The sequence below is a fragment of the Oryx dammah genome, unplaced genomic scaffold, assembly GCF_014754425.2.
Source record: "Oryx dammah isolate SB20612 unplaced genomic scaffold, SCBI_Odam_1.1 HiC_scaffold_7, whole genome shotgun sequence".
Taxonomy (NCBI): Eukaryota; Metazoa; Chordata; class Mammalia; order Artiodactyla; family Bovidae; genus Oryx; species Oryx dammah.
Genome location: NW_024070191.1, coordinates 36,116,523 through 36,141,448, shown reverse-complemented (window position 1 = coordinate 36,141,448; position 24,926 = coordinate 36,116,523). Strand labels below are relative to the sequence as shown.

Here is a 24,926-nt window from a genome sequence, read left to right as displayed (position 1 = left end):
GCACCGGATCAGAGAACTAGGGCAGTGCCTGCGATCACTTCCGGCCACCACGAAGGCAGGGGAGTCCCAAACGTAGAGGACGAGCTGTTCTCACACCTTAGAACATAAGATGGTAAAGAAAAGTGACTGGGGCCAGACTCCCTGTAATGAGAAACTGCTTTTACTAAAAGGTGAATAAGCAACTTAAAAACTCCAAATATTTGAGTCCAATGACCACAAAAAAGCATCAAAAATCAGCAAACTTAACCCCTGAAGAAAAACTGTTACTGTGAACAATAGGAGACTTTAAAGTAACTATAACTGGTATCCTTAAGATAGTCCAGAGGGTGTGACATCCAAAAGAATTATAGAGTTCTTAGAAAACAAATACATGATTTATCTACCAACAAACCAATCCCCTACCTGGGTAGGTGAGCTAAATAGAAGAAGACATCATGACGGTCAAGCAAATGAGTCAGCTACAGCATCAAGCTGACAATGTAAAGAGTTTAAATTAAAAGTATGAGAGAAGAGTTAATAAGACATCCAGGAATACCAAGATCCTTCTATTAGAAATTTCAGAAAGAAAGGGGAAGGAGAATGGAAGATAGGAAATAACAAAGGAAGGAAGACAGGAATATTTGTATGACTTGAAGAAAGACATTATTCACCAAGTGCCGAGACAAGGAGAGATTCACAAAGGCTAACACACTCAAAGCTTCCTATGAAAATGGCTTGGAGATGGAGTCCTCTGAAATGAAATGCATCCGGGAAAACAGGATTAGAAAAGTGAGAAAATTTAAGATTTAAAAAAATAGTGAACCAAGAAATGAATAATACAATTAATTGTTTATAATGGGGTTGGGCTTCCCTTATAGCTCAGTTGGTAAAGAATATGCCTGCAATGCAGGAGACCTGGGTTCGATCTCTGGGAGGGGGAAGATCCCCTGGAGAAGGAAATGGCAACCCACTCCAGTATTCTTGCCTAGAGAATTCCATGGACAGAGGAGCCTGGCAGGCTGCAGTCAATGGGGTTACAAGAGTTGGTTGGACATGACTTAGTGACTAAACCAGCACCAGTGGGGTTGTGGATAAAAATGTGTTGTCAAGACATTATTCAGAAGAAAGAGACACATAATATAGAAAGTGAATAATGAATTTTCTAAATTCTGGCTGATTTAGAGGAAACATAAAAGGTGATAAGGAAAGGAAGGAGGTGAAAGTGACTTAGTATATGGTTTTGTTTAGAGTGTAGTGGACAGGTGTTAAAATTCTCATCACTGGTAAAAGAAAAACAAGTTCAAATATGTTTATTAATAGATTACTAGGAAAGGGTGCGTACCTTTCAATCATTTGAGAAGAAGGAACAGAAATTCAGTCAGGGCTGAAAAGGAGCCAAAAAAAAAGAATAAGAAAACATCATACAGAAAACACAAACAAAAGAGCATAATTCAGGTTCAACACAGTAGTGGTAAGAATTTGCATGAAAAGGTTAAATAATTGAATTGGATTTTTAAGTGCCAGCTGCAAAGAGTTTATAGGAAACATGCCCTGCACAAAATAATGCAGAGAAGGATTTGGATTTTAGAACTGGGAAAGGAGAACAGCTATTTCAAGCTAAAATCCAGGATTTGGCATCTGTTAGAGAAAAGTCTGTGAGCCTCTTCCATGAGTCTCAGAGACAGGGTGGGGTGGTGGGGGGAGAGTGCTCTCAGAGGGCAGGACCAGGCAAATGGAATGGGAAGGGTCTTGGTGATGGGTTTTGGGGTGTGGTTTTTTTTTTTTTTTTTTGGATTTGACACCAAAGCAAAGGCAGGAAAAGCACAATGAGTAAGTGGGCCTGCACAGCAAAGGGAACCATCAGTATGAAAGGCGACCTATAGAAGGGGAGAAAATGTTAGCAAAATATACATTCAGGAAGAGGTTTCTATCCAAAATATGCAAGGACCATCTCAGTGGCAAAAACCCAAACAACCCAGTTTAAAAATGGGTCAAGGATCTGAAGAGATATATTTCCGAAGACGGCAATCTGATGGCCAGCGGGTGGATGAAAGGTGCTCAGCATCAGGGAAACGCAAATCAAAACCACAGCGAGGGACTTCCCTGCTGGTCGAGTGGTTAAGAATCCACCTTGCAATGCAGGGGAGGCGGGTTTGATCCCTGGTCAGGGAACAGAGATTCCGCATGCCGCAAGCAACTACTCCTGTGACCACAACTAGAGGGTCCGTGCGCCTCAACGAAAGACCTCACATGAGCAACGAAGACCCTGCATGCCACGACTAAGACCCAATGCAGCCAAACAAACAACATTAAAAAAAAAAAAAAAACACCACCTTGAGGGATCACCTCATGCTTATTAGGTTGTCATAAGGAAGACAAGATGTTGATGGGAATGTGGAGACAGGAGACTCCTTGGGCACGGCTGGTGGGAATGTAAATCGGTGCAGCTTCTATGGAAAACAGTATAGAGGTCCCTCAAGAAATGAGGAATTGTACACTCCAGCAAGCCAGCTCCTGGAAACCAAATAATTCTCGCGAAGTGATATCTGTATGCTCATGTTCGTTGCAGCATTATTGACAACACCCAAGACATGGAACAACTTACTTGTCTGTCTGTCCACAGATTAACGGATAAAGCCAATGTGATATATATGCAATGGATTGCAATTCAGTCATAAAAAGAAGGAAATCCTGTCTTTTGCAACAATATAGATGAACCCAGAGGACATGCTGCTTTGAAGTAAGGCAGTCAGGGAAAGACAATACTGCATGATCTCATTCATTTGTGGAATCTAGAAAAACAAAACAAAACTTGAACTCTTGGAAACAGAGAGAAGGGAAGTGGTTGCCAGGGGCAAGGGGGAGGGGAAATGGGGAGAGGTTGGTGAAAGGGTACACACTTTGGGTTACAAGATGAACTAGGTCAGAGGATCTAATATAAAACATGGTGGCCACTGTTGATAACACGGCTTTGTATAACTGAAATTTGCTAAGAGAGTAGCACTGAAGTGTTCTCAGAGGAAGAAGAAGCAGAGAGGGGAGGGAGAGGGGAAAAAACTGGGTGAGCAGCCCCGAGGACGCTGCTGAAATGGATTAGATTAGATGAGGGGACATAAAAAAACCATTACCAGCGCACGTTCAGAATTTCAGTTTTCTAGGAAAAGAGAATGGGTGTAACGACTGCCCTCCTGGCAGCCGATCACACTGTTTCTACTGCAAGTTATTCTGCTATGGCCTTACAGCAAGTCCCACTCCACAGCAGCCTCTGGCATGACCACCTGAACACTGTCGTGAGTCTATGAAGGAGCCACGAGGAACCTGGCTTAGAGGTGGACCACATTCGAGCCAGACCATGCAAAACGAATGCCAGGTTTGGGGGGACTTGAGTCACCAGTCTTCTGCAGTCTTAGTAATGACAGGTGTGCCGTGCCCAGGGTTGCCCTGGTACCAGTGTGATGCCCCAAACAGCTCACCCGCAGGGCAGGCACATGGCAACAATGCCAGTGCCAGCGGGCAGCTGGGCAAAACCACCAAGGACACCAGCTGATGCTGGAGTCTTCCCTTTCCTGGAGTTCTTGGTGAAACACAGCAACCGTTCTTGTGTGCTGCAGGCTCGTGATCTCAGGCTCAGACTCACAATTTCTCCTTGAACGTCTGCAGAAGCCAAAGCCGGGGTCTGAGGAGGGTCTGCTTAACTGACACCCAACTCGCTGTCATGGCAACCGAGGTTCAGCCTCGCTGAGGACGACACAAGACACTGTCCACCCTCAGGGCCTCCTGGTGAGCACGTGGGTTTGCATGCTGTCTACACATGGGGGCTAGATGTCAGCTCTAAGGCGTGCTTCTGCTTTAGGGGCATGTGTTAGATCTCCCTGGATTCCTGCTCCTGATGGTAACTGCGTAGCCACATCTTCAAAGCAGGGGTGAAAATCAGAACCGAGCCGGTGACGGATGCGATCAGAAAGAGCCACAGGAAAATCCGATCGAGAACTTGAGCCGCGAATTTCCAGTCTTGCACCACCTGCCAGAGAGAAAAGGACACCTTGCATTCAGGCTGCTTCGCGGCTGTTCTGAGGGACTTCAAAGGAACCCTATTCGGATCACAGCCCTGCAGTTTTCCAAATGCACCTGATACCTCCCCCGAGACATCGACTTCCTGGGGCCTCACGGTAGGTGCCCGAGAAAACGGCGCGTAGCTCAAGTTCAGGGGAACGCTGTCCTCAACATCGAGGACATAAAATAGAAACAACAGAATCACTGATGCAGTTGTAAACGTTACTGACTAAAACAGAAAAAGCCTGATTTTTACCCAAATAAAAAGGCAGCATCTCCTACTGCAATGCTTCCTGATATGACATAGGAAATATAGCACAAATTTCTAAATTAAGGATTTTGGGGGTCACGTATTTCAGTGACCTCTCTTCCCCCACTCCACAGTTGGGTAGGGCTATGGGGGACACTCCTGGAGGAGTTGACAGGAAGTGGTGAGGGAGAGAGGAGACCCAGTCGCTCTGGAGGAAGGGAGGTTGGGAGACTGGTCTGCAGCCTGGGAGGGCCAGGTCAGAGCAAGATAAGCTGCGGGCTGGGGGAGTCTCAGAGACCAGGCCAGAGGTCTTTCAAGGGAAAATAAAGGGCCCTTTTCTACTACCTGGGGATCTGGTAAAGACAGTGCTGACCAGAGTGCCTGCTGTCCTAGAAGGAACATAGATGCTGGTGTGGAACTTGAAAATACTGTGCACAGAGGTTTAGAAATAAAACCTTAGGGAAAACCACAAAGAAGGTGAAAATGTTAAGGGTCAAATAACATATGGGAGAAGGCAATGACACCCCACTCCAATACTCTTGCCTGGAGAATCCCATGGACAGAGGAGCCTGCTGGGCTGCAGTTCATGGGGTCGCTAAGAGTCGGACACGACTGAGTGACTTCCCTTTCACTTTTCACTTTCCTGCATTGGAGAAGGAAATGGCAACCCACTCCAGTGTTCTTGCCTGGAGAATCCCAGGGACCGCGGAGCCTGGTGGGCTGCCATCTATGGGGTCGCACAGAGTCGGACACAACTGAAGTGACTTAGCAGCAACAGCAGCAGCAAATAACATATATTAACGCATATATATGGAATCTAGGAAGATGGTACTGATGAACCTGTTTACAGGGCAGCAATGGAGACGTCCCTGGTGGCTCAGCTGGTAAAGAATCCACCTGCAGTGCAGGAGACCTGGGTTCAATCCCTGGGTAGGGAAGACGCCCTGGAGATGGGAAAGGCTACCCGCTACAGTATTCTGGCCTAGAGAATTCCATGGACTCTGTAGTCCATGGGGTCGCAGAGTCAGACACAACTGAGCGACTTTTACTTCACTTTAATGGAGACGCAGACTTAGAGATCAGACTCGTGGCCACAGTGGGGAAGGAGAGGGCAATGCTTCCCTCTCCTCTTCTGAGTTGAGAGAGTAGCATTGAGACATATACACTACCATATGTATCATTAGACAGCCAGTGGAAATTTACCGTATGATGCAGGAGCTCAAATCTGGAGCTCTGTGACAACGTAGTGGGGGGGATGAGGTGGGAGGTAGGAGGGAGTTTCAGGAGGGAGGGGACATACGTATACCTGCGGCTGATTCACGTTGATATATGGCAGAAACCAGCACAATACTGTAAAGCAATTATCCTCCAATTAAAAATAAACACATTTAATTTAAAAATGTCAACCTTAAGTGGGAGATTATTAGTGATGTGAATCATCTTAAATGTTTCATATTTTCCAAAGTCCTTATGCCAACGATGTGTTATTTTATAATTTTTTAAAAGCTACTTTTTATTTTAAAAATTTTAAAAATATTTTAGTTTTGATGTGACCCATTATTAAAGTCTTTTGAATTTGTTATGACATTGCTTCGGTGTTTATTTATTTATTTATTTTGGCCACAAGGCATGTGGGATCTTAGCCGTCTGACCAGGGATCAAACCCACATCCCCTGCTTTGGAAAGCTTAACCACTGGATCACCAGGGAAGTCTATAAAAAACCATTTAAATCTTTGTGTTAGAATTTCTAAAAGATGTAAATAAAGAAATAGAAAACCTTAAGAATAGCTGAAATGCTTGTTCCATAGCAGCATTTTTTTCCCCAGTGCTTAAAAAAATTTTTTTTCAGTGGATTTAAAAAATGACAAATTGTAAGAGAGAGGAGGTACTAGGCAGTGCCCATACAAAATACAGAGGCTGTTTCTTGAAAAACCTATTCTTTCTTAAGTTTGTTTATGGCATTAGGCTGTTGGCACTAATTTTCACTGATTTTAAAGTAAAATAATGGAACTGTATAAACTTGTATAAATATTAACTCTTTTTAAGCAACAGACTCCCGTTTGTGCTGAGTATTTATATGTCAAATAATATTTTCCTTCCGCAGGGGAAGGACCATTTTAGAGGAGGGAGGGATGGAGAGAAGAAAGATGAGGATTACGTTTATTGTCTGCACATCATGAGACCATGTGTGCTGGGCACATAATACATATTTTGCACTTGATGTCTGTAATTCCTCCCTTCAAGGGAGAGTTCAGAAAACAAGTTCAGGTTAAGCAGCTTTTCTCAAGCGAGTGGAACATGGGTAGCAACTGCAAGCAGGACTGTTTTGCGTCTTAAATCCATATCCTTTCCACATCTTAAAAACTAAATCTGTGAACTAAATACTGGCTGTACATCATGTTTTGTGTTAATATAAAGCTTGATTCTTTCTGTTTTCTGATTTCCAGATATTCTGAATAGAGATATCCATCATCCCATAAAAAATGAGAGATAAATGAGCAGAGACCTAGACAAACAACTTCAATGTAGAACTGAATTATTTAAATAGAATCACATCTAACGAGGAGTTGTGCTTAACCTAGAGGTGCTTTGCTTTTGCTCATTCTGTTTTTGTGAAGGTCTCCCTGAAAATTCATACTGAGGCCCCTATCCTGTGTCAGGGCTTGTGTGAAGTTCTGTGCATGTCAAACAGGTAGTTGATAAGGTCACGTTTGAAACAGGGACCCGATTTGTTGCAAACAGACATTAAAAATCTCAGTCGGCGCTCCCAACCGTTCCCTCACCTGGCTGATGAAATGCTCCTTCTTCACGTGGCTGGAAATGTATCTGATGGAATCCGCTGCCTTTTCCAGGAAAGCAACCAGAACCTTTTCTCCATCACTCATCTGCTTTTGTTTCTTTCTTTCGAGGACTTGACCTCTCAGGGCGGGTTTCCTCTCCTCTCTACCTGGGAGAGAGTAGCGATCCACGTGGTCCTTCATGCAGAGTAACTTGGGAAGGGTTTGCAGAAAGAGCCGCTTAACCCAGGGGGCCATGGGGTGGTAGGTTGAGGAAGATCTGTGGTGGACGTTGATGACAAACACAGTGACGATGATGGAGAGGGTGACGAAGACCATGATGAACAGGAGGTACTCCCCGATGAGCGGGATGACCTTGGAGGAAGACGGGATGATCTCCTCAATCACCAGGAGGAAGACGGTGAGGGAAACCAGGACCGAGGTGGATAAGGAGAGCTTCTCGCCCTCGTCGGAGGGCAAGTAGAAGACCAGCACGGTCAGGAAGGACAGCCCCAGACACGGGATGATGAGGAAGAGCGTGTAGAACAGGGGCAGGCGGCGCAGCACGAAGGAGTAGCTGATGAAGGGGTACCAGTAGGCGCCGTGCCTGCGGCCCCCGGCCGTGCCCTTGGCGTTCAGGATCTCCCACTCTCCGTTGTCGAAGAAGTCCTTCCGGTCCACGTTCTCGTCTGTGAGGACGAGGTCCACCATGGTCCCGTCGTAAGTCCAGGATCCGAACTTCATGGAGCAGTTCTGCCGGTCGAAGGGGAAGAAGGTGACGTCCATGGTGCAGGAGCTCTTGTAGCTGGCGGGAGGCGTCCACACCACGGTCCCGTCCGACTTGACCACAGCCTTGGTCATGAGCGAGCCTTCGAACCGGCCGTCGGCGCTGTGGAGAGACGGTTCACTCGGCGGTTAGTCTAACACAGATTAGCAGTCTTTTGTTTTTTTCTTTTTCCCCCACCGCTGTCCTATTTGTCCAGCATCAAACAAGATTTCCGAAAGGAACAATTCTCTCATCAAGGTTGTACCTTTCTCTTAATTATTTTGGCACAATCAAGCTTTTCTATTTCCATTCCTCATCGGACTAGCGGATTTTTCTTCTGTGAAACTTACTTTTCAAAGAGGACTATGTCAGGAAGCCAGAGAGATTCTGACGGAACTTTAATGGAATGAATCCCACCGTATTCATCCGGATTCCAGCGTAACTTGTGGTCTGTCCATTCCTGTGTGGAAATTATATAAATTAATAAAATTATTTCAGAATAATTTTATTCTGGAAATTCAGTTGGAGTTTGGAATCTTCAAGTTTATGTTAATTTATGAATCTCATGTTTTATTTTAAAAGAGAAATTCATCTGCTTTAGGCCTATGGCCCTGGTCTGTGACTCAGGACAGTTGAAGGTATAGCCCGAGCCAGCCTGGTGTTTGATGGTCTAGACTCATACCTGTCCAGCCTGGGAATTCCAAAACTGCCATGACTACCTCACAAATGATAGAGGCTCAGCAACAAACTTCACTGATTTGTGACCTATTTGTTTTCAGCCTATTTTCTCTGAAGAAACAAAAGCAAAGACAGCTATAACTCAGTTTATTCTTGGAGAGTTGGTCTATCCAGCGATATTGTTATCTCATGAAAATGGATATAAATGATTTTGAATATCAATCAAGAGTCTTGGACAAAGATCCACACAGTATGCTAATATGAATTATTCAGTATCTGCCGACTACTCTTGAGGACATTATAAGTTTTATCCAATGGAAAAATATTTTCCAAGAATTTTCTTTTACATTCTAATCTGTTCTTATTCTGTGAAGCACCAAATCCAATTTTAAATTATATTGCTAAATGTTGTTAGCTTGCATATTTTTCCTCATAATAGAATGAAATCATTTAGCATGGTTTACAGAGGCTGATGGATCCAGATTAACAAAACCATTAATTGATTGGATTATGAAGGTCAAAAGGATGATGTATGGATGACCCAATTGCAGTAGACGTGGACTTAAAAAGATTTGGAATCCAGAATCCTATGAAATCTGACCTGAAAGTGAATTATCCCACCATCTGTCATGTGGACAGTTGAGGAATAATGCAGGATAATATTAAATGACATTTCAGAAAGTCAAGAGGGCATGCCCAGTATGAGGCTCCCTGGAGCCCAGTGATGCCAACTTTGTCATTAAAAAATCAGGAGTCAGCAGATGGATGATTCACTAGATGGTACAATATTGAAATATGCATGATGCCTGGAAAAGGATGGAGTGATAACACTCCAGATGAGACACCGGCTCTCTTAGACAATATTTGTGAGGCTTGACCCTTGAAAACCAAATTTAAAAAGATAGGGACTTTAGAAAACTACACTCTAAAGGATTAAAAAAAAACTGCATGAATACTTATGGAAAACTATGCATATGAAGACTGATAGTTTAAGAGCTCAAACGAATAAAGCATTTACCATGCTTACTCGGTACTCACAAGCTTCTCTCTTCCTTCCTCTTCCTCTGCCCACTTTGAAAAGCAAATACAATTTCCTTCTTATGAATAATTTGTCTCCTGCTAAGGAGACTTGGCAACCCACTCCAGTATTCTTGCCTGGAGAATTCTATAGATGGAGGAGCCTGTAGGGCTGCAGTCCATGGGGTCTCAAAGAGTCGAGCACGACTGAGCTACCAACACAAGGAGACTTTTACTATCAGCAGCAAGTCTGGATCTCAGAAATGTTGAGGGGAACCCAGAGCAGCACTTTCGGTTTTTCACTTTTACGTTTAAAATATTTACATACAATAAAATTCACTCTTTTGTGTCCAGTTCTATAGTCAAACAGTTGGATAATCATGATCACCATCAAGATACCAGAACAGCTCCCCTGCCCCCAGTTTTCCTTAGGCTGTGCTTTGTAATCAATCCTCCCACCTCCCCGTCCCTGGAAACCACCGCTCACTCCTTGGAAGAAAAGTTATGACCAACCTAGACAGCATATTGAAGAACAGAGACATTACTTTGCCAACAAAGGTCTGTCTCATCAAGGCTATGGTTTTTCTAGTGGTCATGTATGGATCTGAGGGTTGGACTGTGAAGAAAGCTGAGCACCGAAGAATTGATGCTTTTGAACTGTGGTGTTGGAGAAGACTCTTGAGAGTCCCTTGGACTGCAAGGAGATCCAACCAGTCCATTCTGAAGGAGATTAGCCCTGGGATTTCTTTGGAAGGAATGATGCTGAAGCTGAAACTCCAGTACTTTGGCCACCTCATCCGAAGAGTTGACTCATTGGAAAAGACTGATGCTGGGAGGGATTGGGGGCAGGAGGAGAAGGGGAAGACAGAGGATGAGATGGCTGGATGGCATCACTGACTGGATGGACGTGAGTCTGAGTGAACTCCAGGAGTTGGTGATGGACAGGGAGGCCTGGCGTGCTGTGATTCATGGGGTCACAGAGTCGGACACGACTGATCGACTGAACTGAACTGAACTGAACTGAATGTTGCCTTTCCCAGAATGCCAGAGAATGGAATCACAGTCCACGGCCCTTCCATCCTGACTTTTTTACCTATTGAAATACAGTTTTGGATTCTAGGTAGGTTGTTTATTTTTTATTAGTGAGAAGTATTCCATTGTAGGGAGTTACCACAATTTTTTAAATCCTTTTACCAGGTAAAATATTTGGATTCGTTCCAATTCTTAATGACTATAAATAAAGTGACTATAAAAAATTTTATAGGTTTGGGGGTGAAAACCATTTTCTTTTCTCTTGGGTAAATACCTAGGAGTGGATGGCAGGGTCATAGGGTGAGTGTACGTTTAACTTTATATGACACCAGAGTGGCTGGATCATTTTCTGTTCCCACTAGCAATGCATGAGCATTCCAGCTGGCTGGCATCATTTATAATAGTTGTAAAGTAGTATCTCATTATGGCTTTTGCTAGACATTTTCCTAATGACTAAATGACATTGAGCTTTTCTTCATGTGCTTATTTGTCGTCCATACATTTTCTTTGGTGAAGTGGTTGTTAAGTCCTCTTCATATTCTTTAATCGGGTTGTTGGTTTTCTAATGACTGAGGTTTTAGTTCTTTATATATATGAAAAGTATATTTTAACGTATGAAATAGACCTCAAGCAGGCAACAACAGTGGAAACAGTGACAGATTTTATTTTCTTGGGCTCCAAAATCACTGTGGATGGTGATGGCTACCATGAAATTAAAAGACACTTGCTCCTTGGAAAGAAAGCTATGACAAACCTAGTTCAGTTCAGCTCAGTCCAGTCGCTCAGTCGTGTCCGACTCTTTGCGACCCCATGAATCGCAGCACACCAGGCCTCCCTGTCCATCACCAACTCCCGGAGTTCACCCAAACTCCTGTCCATCAAGTCGATGATGCCATCCAGCCATCTCATCCTCTGTCTTCCCCTTCTCCTCCTGCCCCCAATCCCTCCCAGCATCAGGGTCTTTTCCAATGAATCAACTCTTCTCAGGAGGTGGCCAAAGTATTGGAGTTTCAGCTTCAGCATCAGTCCTTCCAATGAACACCCAGGACTGATCTCCTTTAGGATGGACTGGCTGGATCTCCTTGCAGTTCAAGGGACTCTCAAGAGTCTTCTCCAACACCACAGTTCAAAAGCATCCATTTATCGGCGCTCAGCTTTCTTCACAGTTCAACCCTCAGATCCATACAGGACCACTGGAAAAACCATAGCCTTGACTAGACGGACCTTTGTTGGCAAAGTAATGTCTCTGCTTTTGAATATGCTGTCTAGTTTGGTCATAACTTTCCTTCCAAGGAGTAAGCGTCTTTTAATTTCATGGCTGCAATCACCATCTGCAGTGATTATGGAGCCCCCTAAAATAAAGTCTGACACTGTTTCCACTGTTTCCCCATCAATTTGCCATGAAGTGATGGGACCAGATGCCATGATCTTAGTTTTCTGAATGTTGAGCTTTAAGCTAACTTTTTCACTCTTCTCTTTCACTTTCATCAAACTTAGACAGCATATTAAAAAGCAGAGACATCACTTTGCTGACAAAACTCCATATGGTCAAAGCTATGGTTTTTCCAGTAGTCATGTATGGATGTGAGAGCTGGACAGTAAAGAAGGTTGAGCACCAAAAAATTGATGCTTTCAAATTGTGGTGCTGGAGAAGACTCCTGACGGTCCCTTGGACAGCAAGGAGATCAAACCAGTCAAACCTAAAGGAAATCAACGCTGAATATTCATTGGAAGGGCTGAAAATGAAGCTGAAGTTTCAATACTTTGGGCACCTGATGTCAAGAGCAGACTCACTGGAAAAGACCTTGAGGCTGGGAAAGATTGAAGGCAAAAGGAGAAGGGGGTGACAGAGGATGAGATGGTTGGATGATATCACCAACTTAATGGACATGAGTTTGAGCAAACCCAGGGAGATGGTGAAGGACAGGGAAGCCTGGTGTGCTGCAGTCTATGGGGTTGCAAGGCATCGGACACGACTTCATGACTGACCAGCAACAGCAAAGGGAGCAAGCAGCAGGTACACAGGCGACAAGCCTTGGGGACAGACACATGTTTGGGCAGACTGACTAGAACTGGTCTCTTACACTCTGGCTGCATCTTTAATATCAGTGTTAAGTGAGCACAGTGTTAGTGAGTCCAAACCCACAGTGTCTCCGCTTGGAACCTAAAGATCTCCAAATCAATTGCCTGCTTCTGGAATTCAGTCTTCTCTCTTCTACAGGAACTGATCACCTTTATCGAAGCCCGGCTCTGCAGCCCAGGAAGAAAGTGGGGAGTTCAGATTCCGGGGGCAAATCTCCACAAACACACAGCAGCTGTGCAGACTGTGCTCAGGGAAATGGGCCAAGCCCCAGGGGAAAGACGGTTTGCGTTGGAAAGATTTGTCTAGCTCACCACACCTCCAGCAGCAGGATGGATAGCTGTGGCCTGAGGGAGTCCAGAGGCTGTGCTTCAGGAAGCTTGATATTTGGGGGAAATTAATCCAACCCACAAATATGCAAGGCTTATACCAGCTCTGAGCAGGGCCACCTTGTCCTACCCGGGGCTGCATCAGACCAGAATCCGTGATAGAACATTCAGTCCTCTTTCTGCCCCCCAAACAGACTCACACTCCTTTCTGTGGGAACTCCTGGTGGGTAGTGTGTGTGTCAGTTGTTCAGTTGCGTTGACTGTTTGTGACCCCATGGACTAGGGCCCCACCAGGCTCCTCTGTCCATGGGATTTTCCAGGCAAGACTGCTGGAGTGGGTTGCCATTCCCTTCTCCAGGGGATCTTCCCCACCCAGGGATCAAAGCCAGGTCTCCTGCATTACAGGGAGACTCTTTACCTAACTGAGCCACCAGGGAAGATTCTAGAACCCATGAACTAACAGGCAAACCATCACCTGTGCTCACTGCCACGAAGAGGGCGGTTTGGGTGAAAAGATGGGGGACGCTGAGTGGACAGGGAAGGAGGTCCTGATTGGATGACACTGCAGCTGAGACAGAGGGCAGGAAGGGGTAGTGGGTACCATGGAGGAGGGAGCAGGGCTACTGAGGATGCTGTTCCAGGATGAAGAGCAGATGTGAGTGGATGGATGAATGAGGGGCATGTCTGAATCCTTGAGGAGGATATAAAATCAGCTCCAGTGGATTCAGGGTGTGTTCTTGAACAGTAAAGAACAGGGGGCAGGTGGGACTCGTGGTCAGTGGGACTCTCTTGGGGGTACCCGAGAGAGAGAGAGAGAATGCACTGAACATCGAATTAGAGTTCTACCCCTGGACCATCCTTCACTGGCTATGCTTTGTGGGACTGGAGAGACATTCCTCACAACCTCAGTGTCCTTCTGAGGTCAGACCTGGGGAATTAGAGATGCTGTCCCCGCCAACATGCCATCAGAGGGGCTCACCAAATTTCCAGCAGGACGTGGTCCACCATGATGCTGGCTGAGCCCCACACCACAGCATCATTGCTCATGCTAATCTTGATGAAAGTGAAAGAGGAGAGTGAAAAAGTTAGCTTAAAGCTCAACATTCAGAAAACTAAGATCATGGCATCTGGTCCCGTCACTTCATGGCAAATTGATGGGGAAACAGTGGAAACAGTGTCAGACTTTATTTTTTTGGACTCCAAAATCACTGCAGGTGGTGATTGCAGCCATGAAATTAAAAGACGCTTACTCCTTGGAAGGAAAGTTATGACCAAACTAGATAGCATATTCAAAAGCAGAGACATTACTTTGCCAACAAAGGTCCGTCTAGTCAAGGCTATGGTTTTTCCAGTGGTCCTGTATGGATCTGAGGGTTGAACTGTGAAGAAAGCTGAGCGCCGATAAATGGATGCTTTTGAACTGTGGTGTTGGAGAAGACTCTTGAGAGTCCCTTGAACTGTAAGGAGATCCAACCAGTCCATCCTAAAGGAGATCAGTCCTAGGTGTTCATTGGAAGGACTGATGCTGAAGCTGAAACTCCAATACTTTGGCCACCTCCTGAGAAGAGTTGATTCATTGGAAAAGACCCTGATGCTGGGAGGGATTGGGGGCAGGAAGAGAAGGGGACGACAGAGGATGAGATGGCTGGATGGCATCACCAACTTGATGGGCAAGAGTTTGGGTGAACTCCAGGAGTTGGTGATGGACAGGGAGGCCTGGCGTGCTGCAATTCATGGGGCCGCAAAGAGTCAGACAGGACTGAGTGACTGAACTGAACTGAACTGAAAGTCAGCTGAATCAGGATGAGGATTCAGAGCCCAAATCCTCTGTCCTGCTCTCTGGTCATTTCCCTTCTCTCTCTGAAACCCTGGGGTTTCTAAAGCAGGAAATTAGAAACAGTATCCAGTGTTTACACAGCATGTCCCGAGCAAGATTCTCAAAGCTCTGTACAAACATCAGCTCCACTTTGCAGCAGTCCCGGGCATGAGAGCTTGTTATTATTATAGGATCAGGGGAGCACAGGGTAGGTCAGGGCCAAATACCAAAGTTAATCTCAGACTGAGAAAAAAATATAGAAAAATACTCCCAGTCTAGCTTTCTTAATCCCAAAAAGTGCAACTTCAAATCCATATTATATATATTCCCTTAAAATTTTCTTACATATATTACCTGAAATATCATTCATAAATGTCAAGCTACAGAACAATCCAGAACCAAATTTTATTTAAACCTAAATCTTAAGACTTAAAAAATTGTCATGACTTTTAAAAATAATAAATGAAGTCTTCTAATGATTCTTAATAATTAGAAAATATTATAAAAATTAATAATTATTAATCCCAAGACCAAAAGATAGTAAGAAACAAATATTCCCTGCTGGTGCCTTGATTGGCAACCTCTGGGACACCCCTGGGATTTTCAATTACCTCAAAGTCAGGTGTGAAATTCTTAAAACTAAATTAATGTCAGAATTCCCTGGAGAGCCAGTGGTTAGGACTTGACACTTTCACTGCCATGGGCCTGGATTCAATCCCTGTTTGGGGAACAAAGATCCCTCAAGCCATGTAATGTGGCCAAAAAAAAAAAAATCTAAATTAATAAAATTACTGTTGATTCATTTTAATCTTAAAGACGGCAACATGGCATATTATATGTCTCATATTCCCACTGGGGCGTCCCTCATAGCTCAGTTGGTAAAGAATCTGCCTGCATGCAGGAGACCCAGGTTCAATCCCTGGGTTGGGAAGATCCCCTGGAGGAGGGCATGGCAACCAACCCACTCCAGTATTCTTGCCTGGAAAATCCCACGGACAGAGGAGCCTGGCGGGCTACAGTCCACGTGGTCGCAAGAGTTGACACGACTTAGCAACTAAACCACCACATTCCCATTACATCTGCGTTGTCAAGGCTGAGAAATGGGATTTGTCATTAAGGATGAGAAAGTCCATGAAGAGGGCACCAGGAAATGACATTTATTGAGTTCCCACTACCTGCCAAACCTCAAAGCAGTCACATGCACACGCACGACGCCTTTTAATCAGCCAGCGACACTGCAGCTGGGTGTTGCCTTATTTCATAAATGAAGAGCCCGGGTCAGAGAGGAAGTGACCTGCCAAGTTTATACAGCAAGACTCTGAATCCCTGACTCACTTCATTCTCACTCAGAGTCCACACGAATCAGAAGACCATACGGCAGGGCCTCCTCTGCTAAGTGAGGCTATGGAAAAGGAGGGAGATAAGATGGTGACAGAGGTTCAGGGGGAATCCCTAGAAGTACAGGTGCTGTTGCAGGTGGGGGAAGATAACTAGGCTTTGGGGAGGTGGCCCAGACCTCACAGCAAGGCCAGCCTTTCCTTAGGTTTGTTTAAAAAAAAAAAAAAAAAAGCCAGCTTCTCGGTTTTCTCCTCCAAAACCAGCTGCAGGGATCCACCCAAAGAGGCCTGCATGTTTCTGAACTTACTGTGATCTAAAACAGGAATTCAGGGACTTCCCTAGTGGTGCAGTGGCTAAGACTCTGTGCTGTCAATGCAGGGGGCTCAGGTTCAATCTCTGGACAGGGAGCTAGATCCCACGTGCCACAGCTAAGACTTGGCATGACCAAATAAATAGGAGAAGGGGATGACAGAGGATGAGATGGTTGGATGGCGTCATTGACAAAATGGACATGAGTTTGAGTGAGCTCTGGGAGTTGGTGATGGACAGGGAGGCCTGGCGTGCTGCAGCTCATGGGGTCGCAAAGAGTCGAACACGACTGAGCAACTGAACTGAACTAATAAAACACACAGGAACCAGTTGGAGAAACCACATTGGTCCAAGGTGCTGTCCTTGTAAGATGTAGGGAGCTCTGTGTCCCCAGCATTGCCATGGGCCTGACAGCTGCCCACATTCAATGACAGTAACACCTGGCCACTCAGAACCTTCTGGCTCATGGACTTTGCCCCCAGAGTTGAGGCCCAGTGCCCTATATGGCCCTGGCACATAGTAGGTGCTCAGAAAGTGCTAATTGAGTTGAATACCCTTGGCATCTGTCTTCAGGGTGATTACTCACAGGGTGACATCCAGGCAAGGAGCTGACTGTCCTGTCAGTGAGGAAGGGATGGTTTTGTCTTCCATACCCTTCAGGTGCTTGCGATGCGGTTTTCCTCCCCTTGACAAAGATGAAGTGGAATCTGAGTGGCTGGGGCGGTGAACACCTTGTCGCAGAGTTGTAGTGAGTCGGTGTTAAGAATCTATTTATGACTTGTAGGGTTTAGATTACTCTCTGGAAGTACGAAGACAAACAAGTTTGCAAAATAAAATCAGTACCACAAAAATAGCTCTCCATAGAGGACTTTCTCAGGATGTCACTAAATTTGTGCCTGTAAAGGTCTGCGGTTGGGAGGATAGACGAGAAATGTCTAAATATACCAGATGAGATGAAGGAAATGGAAGATAGAGCAGAGGAATCGGGTTAAAACACAAAACAAAAGACCAGTCATCTCACTTGGGTATGCTGCAGGAAACCCGCTTTAGGAGCAAGCAGGCAGAATTTTATTCTCTCCACGGAAATGAACTAAGGAGCATTTTTCAGTGTCTGAGAGGGCAATGAGAAAAGAGAGAAGTTTGGTCATTTTTGTCTTTATTTTTACTGAGGTAGACAGAGGTGATTGGAAAGAGTTTCTTATAGCTTTGCTCTGGTGTGAGAGCTTTGGGAAACAGTGTTTTGGGGAAACCTATACAGGTGGGTTTCTCCACCTTAATGGGTCATCGATCCTCTACTGATCCTGCAAGACCCCTCCGAAATGTCTCCTCCCCTTGGAAGCCCTCCATGATTCGTCCCCCGTTTCATTGTCATAATTGTAATGACTCAGTGTCTTATGTATATACGTTACTTATGGTGTCTATCATATTACAGAGGTTATTTTTACACAACTAACACCAGATCCTCTCCTTGAAGGCAGGGTTGTGTTTTATGCTCTGTACATCCTGAATCTAGTAGATTGCCTGGCCCTTAGTAGGTGCTCAATAAACCCTGTGGAATCAATGGAGTGACTCCCAGCCTCATTCTCTCCTAAATGCCTTTCTAGAACAGCTTCATGAGAGGTCCCAGAGGTTAAGGAAACAAAGCCTTAGAAGGCCAGGATTAGGAGCTAGACTTTACAGGGAGAGCCCCGAGAGGACAGCCGGGTGTCTCCCAGCAGCTCCTCCAGTCTGAGGAGGAAAATGATTTCTTTACACCAGACTGCACTTACTAGTGTGTCGCCTGAGACAAGTCACTTCAGTCCTCCAATCCTCAGTCTTCTCGTCTGCAAAGTGGGAATCATAATAGACCTTGGAAGGTGGCTGTGAAAATTGAATGCATTCGTTCCCATGACACGTGTAACAGACTGGGCACTTAACAGATGCTCAATAAATCCTAACATTGTCACTGGCTGCTCTGAAACTGAAGTCTGGGTAAACACTAGTGCTAGGTTTTTTAAATGTCAGTTTTATCTTCTTTTCCCATCTGTTTCCTTTAGTCCTTTCCTCTACTCTTTTACACTTAAAAAGCTAAAACATAAAAAAAGAAAGTATATAAGTAATGTCGTGGGGGAGCTCCAATGCCTCCTCTTCCGTGCAGCCCTCCCTGCCTGCCACCAGGCCAGAGATTCTCCTACCTTTTTTGCTCCCACACTGTTTGTACCATGACATAGCCCTTGTTGGCTAATACCTATTGTGACATTCCCACTCCAAACCCCGTCTGTATGAGTGGGTTCATAGCACCATCATGTTCTCAGTGGTTTCTCCTACTCTGAATATTCCTCTAATTTAGAAATAGGGCTGGATGTTTTGCATGGGGCTAGATGTGCAGACAAGGCTCCAGCTGGGGAAAGCTGGTTCTAGCCAGATGAAGCAGACTCTTCTGTCCCTGGTAACAGGCATAATGATACCCACTTTGCTAATTTAGAGAGGTTCAGAAATGTAAATGGGTAAGAGCTATGACAACCCATTGCAAATTAATGCAATGAAACCATGTTACCCCTATTACTTCTACGACATGTGAACCCAAGTTCCCAGCAGGGTTTCCTAAATGTCAGCTAGGCACTCTCTCCCTCTCCTTGTAGCTTTCTCTCACTCTGTTTGGGGATTTTTAGGTGTCGATTCTGTCTTGACCTGGAGGTGCTCACCAGACCGCGATTCCAGGGGCCTCGCTTTGCTGGAGGTCATTTCCAAAGTACAGCTGAAGCCCGAGGAAGACGGTTTCTTCCCTTTATGTCTAATCTTGTTCTCTTCATCTGAAATGACTTCTTGTTTCCAAGATCTCAGGAAAGTGAGAAGTCCCTATACCTCAAAGGCCAAGGCTCGTCGACCGCTGTGTTATGTGTAAGGCTGTAACCTCAAGGGGCAGCTGGAGGAAGTGTGTATGGAGGAGTGAGAGTCTGTTTTATTTTTGCCAGCGTCCTAAGCTTATTTACACTTCAACAAAGAATTTTTCTTCTCTTCTGTGAAAGTGCAAATCCAGGGCTTCTTACTGACTTTTATGAACTCAAAATACCTTCAAACTCCACAGCCTCTAAAGTGCAAAAGTGGGATAAGTCCCAAGGACTGTATATTGAAAAATACATTTATTCATTTTATTTTTAAAAATTATTACTATTTTTACATTAAAAAAATATTTGGCCGTCTCAGGCTGCGTGTGGGTTGTTAGTTCCCTGGCCAAGGATTGAACCCATGACCCCTGCCTCAGAAGCTTGGAATCTTAAACACTGGACAGCAAGGGAAGTCCCTATTTATTTAAATTGTATTTTTATACCTACATTCCCAGCTTATTATTTTCTCCTGAACATTTTTATTTAAAAGTAAAATAATATGCTGATCCATTTCATAATACGCTAACATATCTACCAAGTAAAGAATCAGAGAACTAGAAACCAGCACAATTTATACTAATTACCCAAATCTGATCAAAACCTTTGAGTGGGTGAAATCTGACGACCCCAGGTGAGGCCCAGAAAATCTCCTTAGAGTCTTTTATCCATTGTTCCTTATAGACCATTAGCAGAAAGACCTGCACGAGCGTGCACTAAACTGGAACAGATAACTAACTCATTTCAACATAAACAAATGAAGAATGTTATGTACATATGTTAAAATTAAGTGAGATAGCTAACATATCTAGATTTTAAATCTCTGGGAGATTAGGTAATATCTGGACATCTGATAGAAAAAGGAAAAAAAAAAAAGTAATTGCTAACAAAACCAAAAAAGTAAGTAAGTAAATCAACCTTTTCATTTCCTGTCAAAGAAGTGCCAATATTCTCTCCTTTACACGACACAGGTATTATTTGAAGGGTAACCATTTCCTGGCAACTCTAGAAAGAGCAGGAGGCAGGCTGTGGTCAGGCCGAGAGCCAAACATCATTCCTGGGCTTTTGTGGATTCAGCGTCTTGACCTGGGCTTCACCTCGTTCTGAGGTTGATAGTGGGGGCCTCTGTGATCCCTTTTTCTCTTTCTAGAAAAGAGCATTAGGGGAGGGGCAACATCCTAGGGAGGACTGGGGGAGGAAGGGGAATTACCATCGCTGATTTTCTTATCCGGTTGTCTTAGCTTCAGTGGGGTGAGTTGCACTCTGGAACTCGGCCCCCTTTTTTCCAAGGAGCCCAGGGACCCGTGCCTGGGACTCACAGTCAGGGTCACCTGCCCACCTGCCTGCTCAGAGACCCCCTCCAGGAGCAAGAAGACAGCGCCTATGGGCTTCCAGACTGACCTCCGACTTGCGTGGAAGAAAATAAAAAAAGAAGAAACCCTTCCCCCAACACTCCCAAATGTCTCCTTGAAGAACTCAATGCACTCTTTAACATAATTATTTTTCCATGGGAATCTTTCTTAGTGGAAAAGAATGATGACAATTAGACAGGAGGTACAGTCCTTGGACTGACAGTTACCTGTTTGAGCCACACGTTTGTCGTCATCAGCTGATTCTTTTCATCCTAAGAAAAGGAAAATTAAATTCAAATTAAGTGAAAATGTGTATTGGATTTTTTTCTTTTTTTTTTTTTTTGTCTCAGAGACTTCTTGAAATCTTACTTTTGAGCAGTCCAAACTGGGAAGGACTCTCAACTTAAGAACAGTTAAATGGCATTGAGTGAGTGTTAGTCACTCAGTTGTGTCTGACTCTTTGCAACCCACCCTGGACTGTAGCCTGCCAGGCTCCCCTGTCCATGGGATATCCCAGCCAAGGATACTGGGGTGGGTCGCCATTCCCTTCTCCAGGGAATCTTACCACCCAGGGATTGAACCCAGGTCTCCTGCATTACAAGGCAGATTCTTTACCGTCTGAGCCACCAGGGAAGCCCAACGGCATTGGGACCCTACAATAAATATTAGGCGTATTTTGTTTAAAATGAAAATAATAATGAGAGAAAGTAGCAGTTCCTTGTGGTGATATTTGTATAAATTGCATAACCAAAGGCACAGTAAGGGGGTGAAGGAGAATGAAATACTAGCTAAATGATTTTCTAGAAGGAATCTTGGGCTTTGAGTCAGTTGAGGGGAGGTGATGATGAGTGGATATGGCCAATGAGGGAAGATTGTTCTGGGACTCTGGGGGCTGCAGGAGCATGATTTTGCAGATTTGGGTTATCAAAGTTCACAGATTTCCCCAGGAACCTCATGGCAGAACTGTGGACTCAATAGGAAAATTAAGGTACGGGGTGTGTCAGGGAAAGGTCTGGGCTCCCCAAGGGATCCAGGAGGGAATGGGGTCACCCAGGGACTGTCTCTGGGGCTGTCACCGCGGCTACCTCTGCTCCGACCCCACCTTGGCTTGGCTCAGGGGACACTGAGTCAGCCCCGGGCTCAGCCCCGTCTGCTCTTCACCTTGGCAGCTCCAGTAAACCATCAGAGAGATGCCCTCCTAACCACGGCCCACCTCCCTTCAGCAAGAAGCCCCCCCTCTCCCTACAACAGTGTTGCCATGAAAATGACATTCTGTCCTCCAGTCATTTCACTGGCTTCCCGGGGCTCGTTTTCTCTCACGCTGAGTTATTTTTAAAACTGAAACGGCAGACATGGGGAAAGAAAACAAAATCAAATCTTAGCCTCGACAACGGGTGAAGGAATGCATGTTCTTTTCAGCTGAGGGCCGGAGATTACTCACCACATCCACCAGCTGAGAAATTTTCAATCCAAAGTAGACTTTTATGGTGTCGTTGGAGTGTAATACGGGGCGAACCCATTTCTGGTAACCTTGGAATAAGTGTCTGAGCAGCGCATCTTCTTCTTCGGCTATGGACCTGAATCCCACAGCGGCTGGATGAACAGGAGGGGACCCGAATTAACCGGGGAGGCGGGACAGCTGACCCCACATCCCTGAACTGGACCATCGTGTTTTCTAGACAGCCTGATTCAGCGAGGCAGGACTAAGCAAGGCAGTCCTGAGCTTCTCTGTCAACATTCTCCTATTCCACCTAGCTCCCTCCCCAGCTGCATGTAAATACTCTCCTTGTTTCTTTAATGTGGTCCCTGTCTGAGACCGTGGATGTTCACCACCCATCCTGTGGTCATCCTTCCATGATGGATGTGAAGTTGAATCAATATGCTGTACATCCTAAATTTACACAAGGCTATATGTTGATTACATCTCAATAAAACTGGAAGAAAAAAAATAAAGGTAGGCTCTATACTTTTCCCTGGAGAGCATGGCAAACCACTCCAGTATTCTTGCCTGGAGAATCCCCATAGACAGAGAAGCCTGGTGGGCTACAGTCCATGGGGTCGCAAATGGTTGGACATGACTGAAGTGATTTAGCATGCATGCAGACTCTGTACTTTACCCAGAGCTTTATTTTCTCATAGGACTTTCGCATCATGAGGTCATCACTTGACCCCGGAAGGATCACCCACAGCGCCCGCCTTGTCCTGCCTCACCTCCCAATATTGCGGTCTCTGCCTGCATGCACCGCCCACCGCCGCACCTGGCCTGGCCTCTCCATGTCCCTTTCACAGTCTGTCTATGTTTGTCTTTGTCTGTCCTCCCCTCGGGGTCCACGTTGTTTGATGATGTTCATCCAGCACATAGCACAGTGCTCGGCCACACCAGGAGCTCACCGTGTATCTGTCTAATGAGTGAGCCAATGGAGGGAGTGGCCAGGCCCATTTCCCAGGCACCCAGCCTGTGGTCACAGAACAGCCACCTCGGGGCCTGTCTGCTCTGTCCCTTCCTCCTGCGCAAGACTTCTCTTACGACAGCCAGCTTCTGACAACCCTTCTCTGCCCCTAAATGTTCGAAAGTCCTAATTTCAAGCTTTAACTCTCAAACTGAAGAAATGGTTTAGGAACTTGTTCTTGAGGTCAGTTTTGTTTCTTTTCAGGGCTGTGCTATCCAATTTCAAACCAGGAAGATTTTCATTGTTTTATACATTATTTTAACTTAAAAGATTTTAAAAATTAATTAATTATGGCTGCACCAGCATGTGCAGGATCTTAGTCCCCTGACCTGGAATCAAACTTGTGCCCCCTGCATTAGAAGCTCAGAGTCGTAACCACTGGGCCGCCAGGGATGTTCCTCCTTGTTCTTTAAACTGTGCTCCCCTTCCTCTGTCCAGGATGCTCTTCAATCCTGCCGTGACTCACTCCACACCCTCTGCTTTCCCGAAGAAAACCTTCTCTTGCCACCGAGACGCACACACATGATGGGCAAGGTCATGTGCAAGACACACCCCCACATCTGATCAATGAAAACCATGAGATTCTTTGTGGGAAGAAAAGCAAAGTCGCACTCATTCCCCACAGATGTGTGGGACCTTCACTTCACTGGGGAGTGGTGATTCTCAGTGTAGTTGGTGACCTCCTCCCAGGGTGAGCAGGGTGTGGATAATGGGGCTGATGCTCTGGGTGCCACACCCTCTCTCTTCTGCGCCAGAAAGCTGATGAAGAAGCATCTGAGTGGTGGAGGTGTGACCTTACATTTGCGCTTACTAATTCAAAGGGCTGGGCTTTCCTGGTGGCTCAGTGGTTAAAAAAAAAAAAAAATCCACCTGCAATGCAGGAGACGTGGGTTTGATCCCTGGGTCGGGGAAGATCTCCTGGAGAAGGAAATGGCAACCTGCTCCAGTAATCTTTCTTGCCTGGGAAATCCCAAGGACATAGGAGCCTGGTGGGCTACAGCCCATGGGTTTGCAAAGAGTCAGACACAGCTGAGCACACCCACAGACACTCAAAAGGGCTAACCAGTCTTAAACTTGGATACTTCATCTATTCTTAGCCAGCAGAACTGCACTGAAGAGCAGGTCAGCGGGTGGCAGCCAAGACAGCCCTCCGTTCAGGCCCTACAACCTTCCTGGAAATGTGGGCAGAGGAGGAACAGAGAATCGAAATTTCCTGAAGCCTTCTGAGAGAGGAGGCTGCCCTTCACGATTCCCTACCGGACATCCGGGCTTAGTTTCCTTCCAAATACCAGGCAGCTCTGACGGCTTCCAGCTCCTCTGCGGGTGCCGTCCTGACCTCAGACCCCATCACTGCCCTCGTGGATCCGTGCGCTGCCCAATAATTGCTGCGCTCACCCCTTCACAGTCCACTTTCTGCCCAGCGGCTGGATCATCGCTTAAAAGCCGGGAAGGATCTTGTCAGCTTCCTGCTCAAATCCTGCCCGTGGTTTCCCATCAAACTTGGGAAAAACAGCCCAGTTCTTACCATGGCCTCCCAGGCCCTACAAGGCGCCTACCCGCTCCCACCCGGGCCTCGCCCCTCATCCCCAGGGCCTCGGACACACCCCACACACCATACACACACATCACATACACACACACACACCACACACATCACACACACCACACACACGCATCACATACACACCACACACACACACCACACACACACACATCACATTCACACCACATACACACCACACACACACGCACATCACACATCACATACACACACATCACATTCAAACCACATACACACCGCACACCACACACATCACACACACCACACACACACA

At 45.6% G+C, this 24,926-nt stretch overlaps 1 protein-coding gene across 1 annotated transcript in view; it reads right to left on the bottom strand.

Moving 5' to 3' along the window:
• Positions 1–3,841: 3,841 nt before the first annotated feature.
• CHRNB3 (cholinergic receptor nicotinic beta 3 subunit) overlaps positions 3,842–24,926 on the bottom strand; it is a 30,075-nt gene continuing 8,990 nt past the window's right edge. The window contains exons 3-7 of the mRNA XM_040243016.1: positions 22,083–22,234; positions 20,869–20,913; positions 8,177–8,286; positions 7,067–7,949; positions 3,842–4,000 (exon numbers count right to left, since the gene is read on the bottom strand). Of these exons, the coding sequence (XP_040098950.1) occupies positions 3,842–4,000; positions 7,067–7,949; positions 8,177–8,286; positions 20,869–20,913; positions 22,083–22,234 (1,349 nt within the window). The remainder of the gene's footprint in view (positions 4,001–7,066; positions 7,950–8,176; positions 8,287–20,868; positions 20,914–22,082; positions 22,235–24,926) is intronic.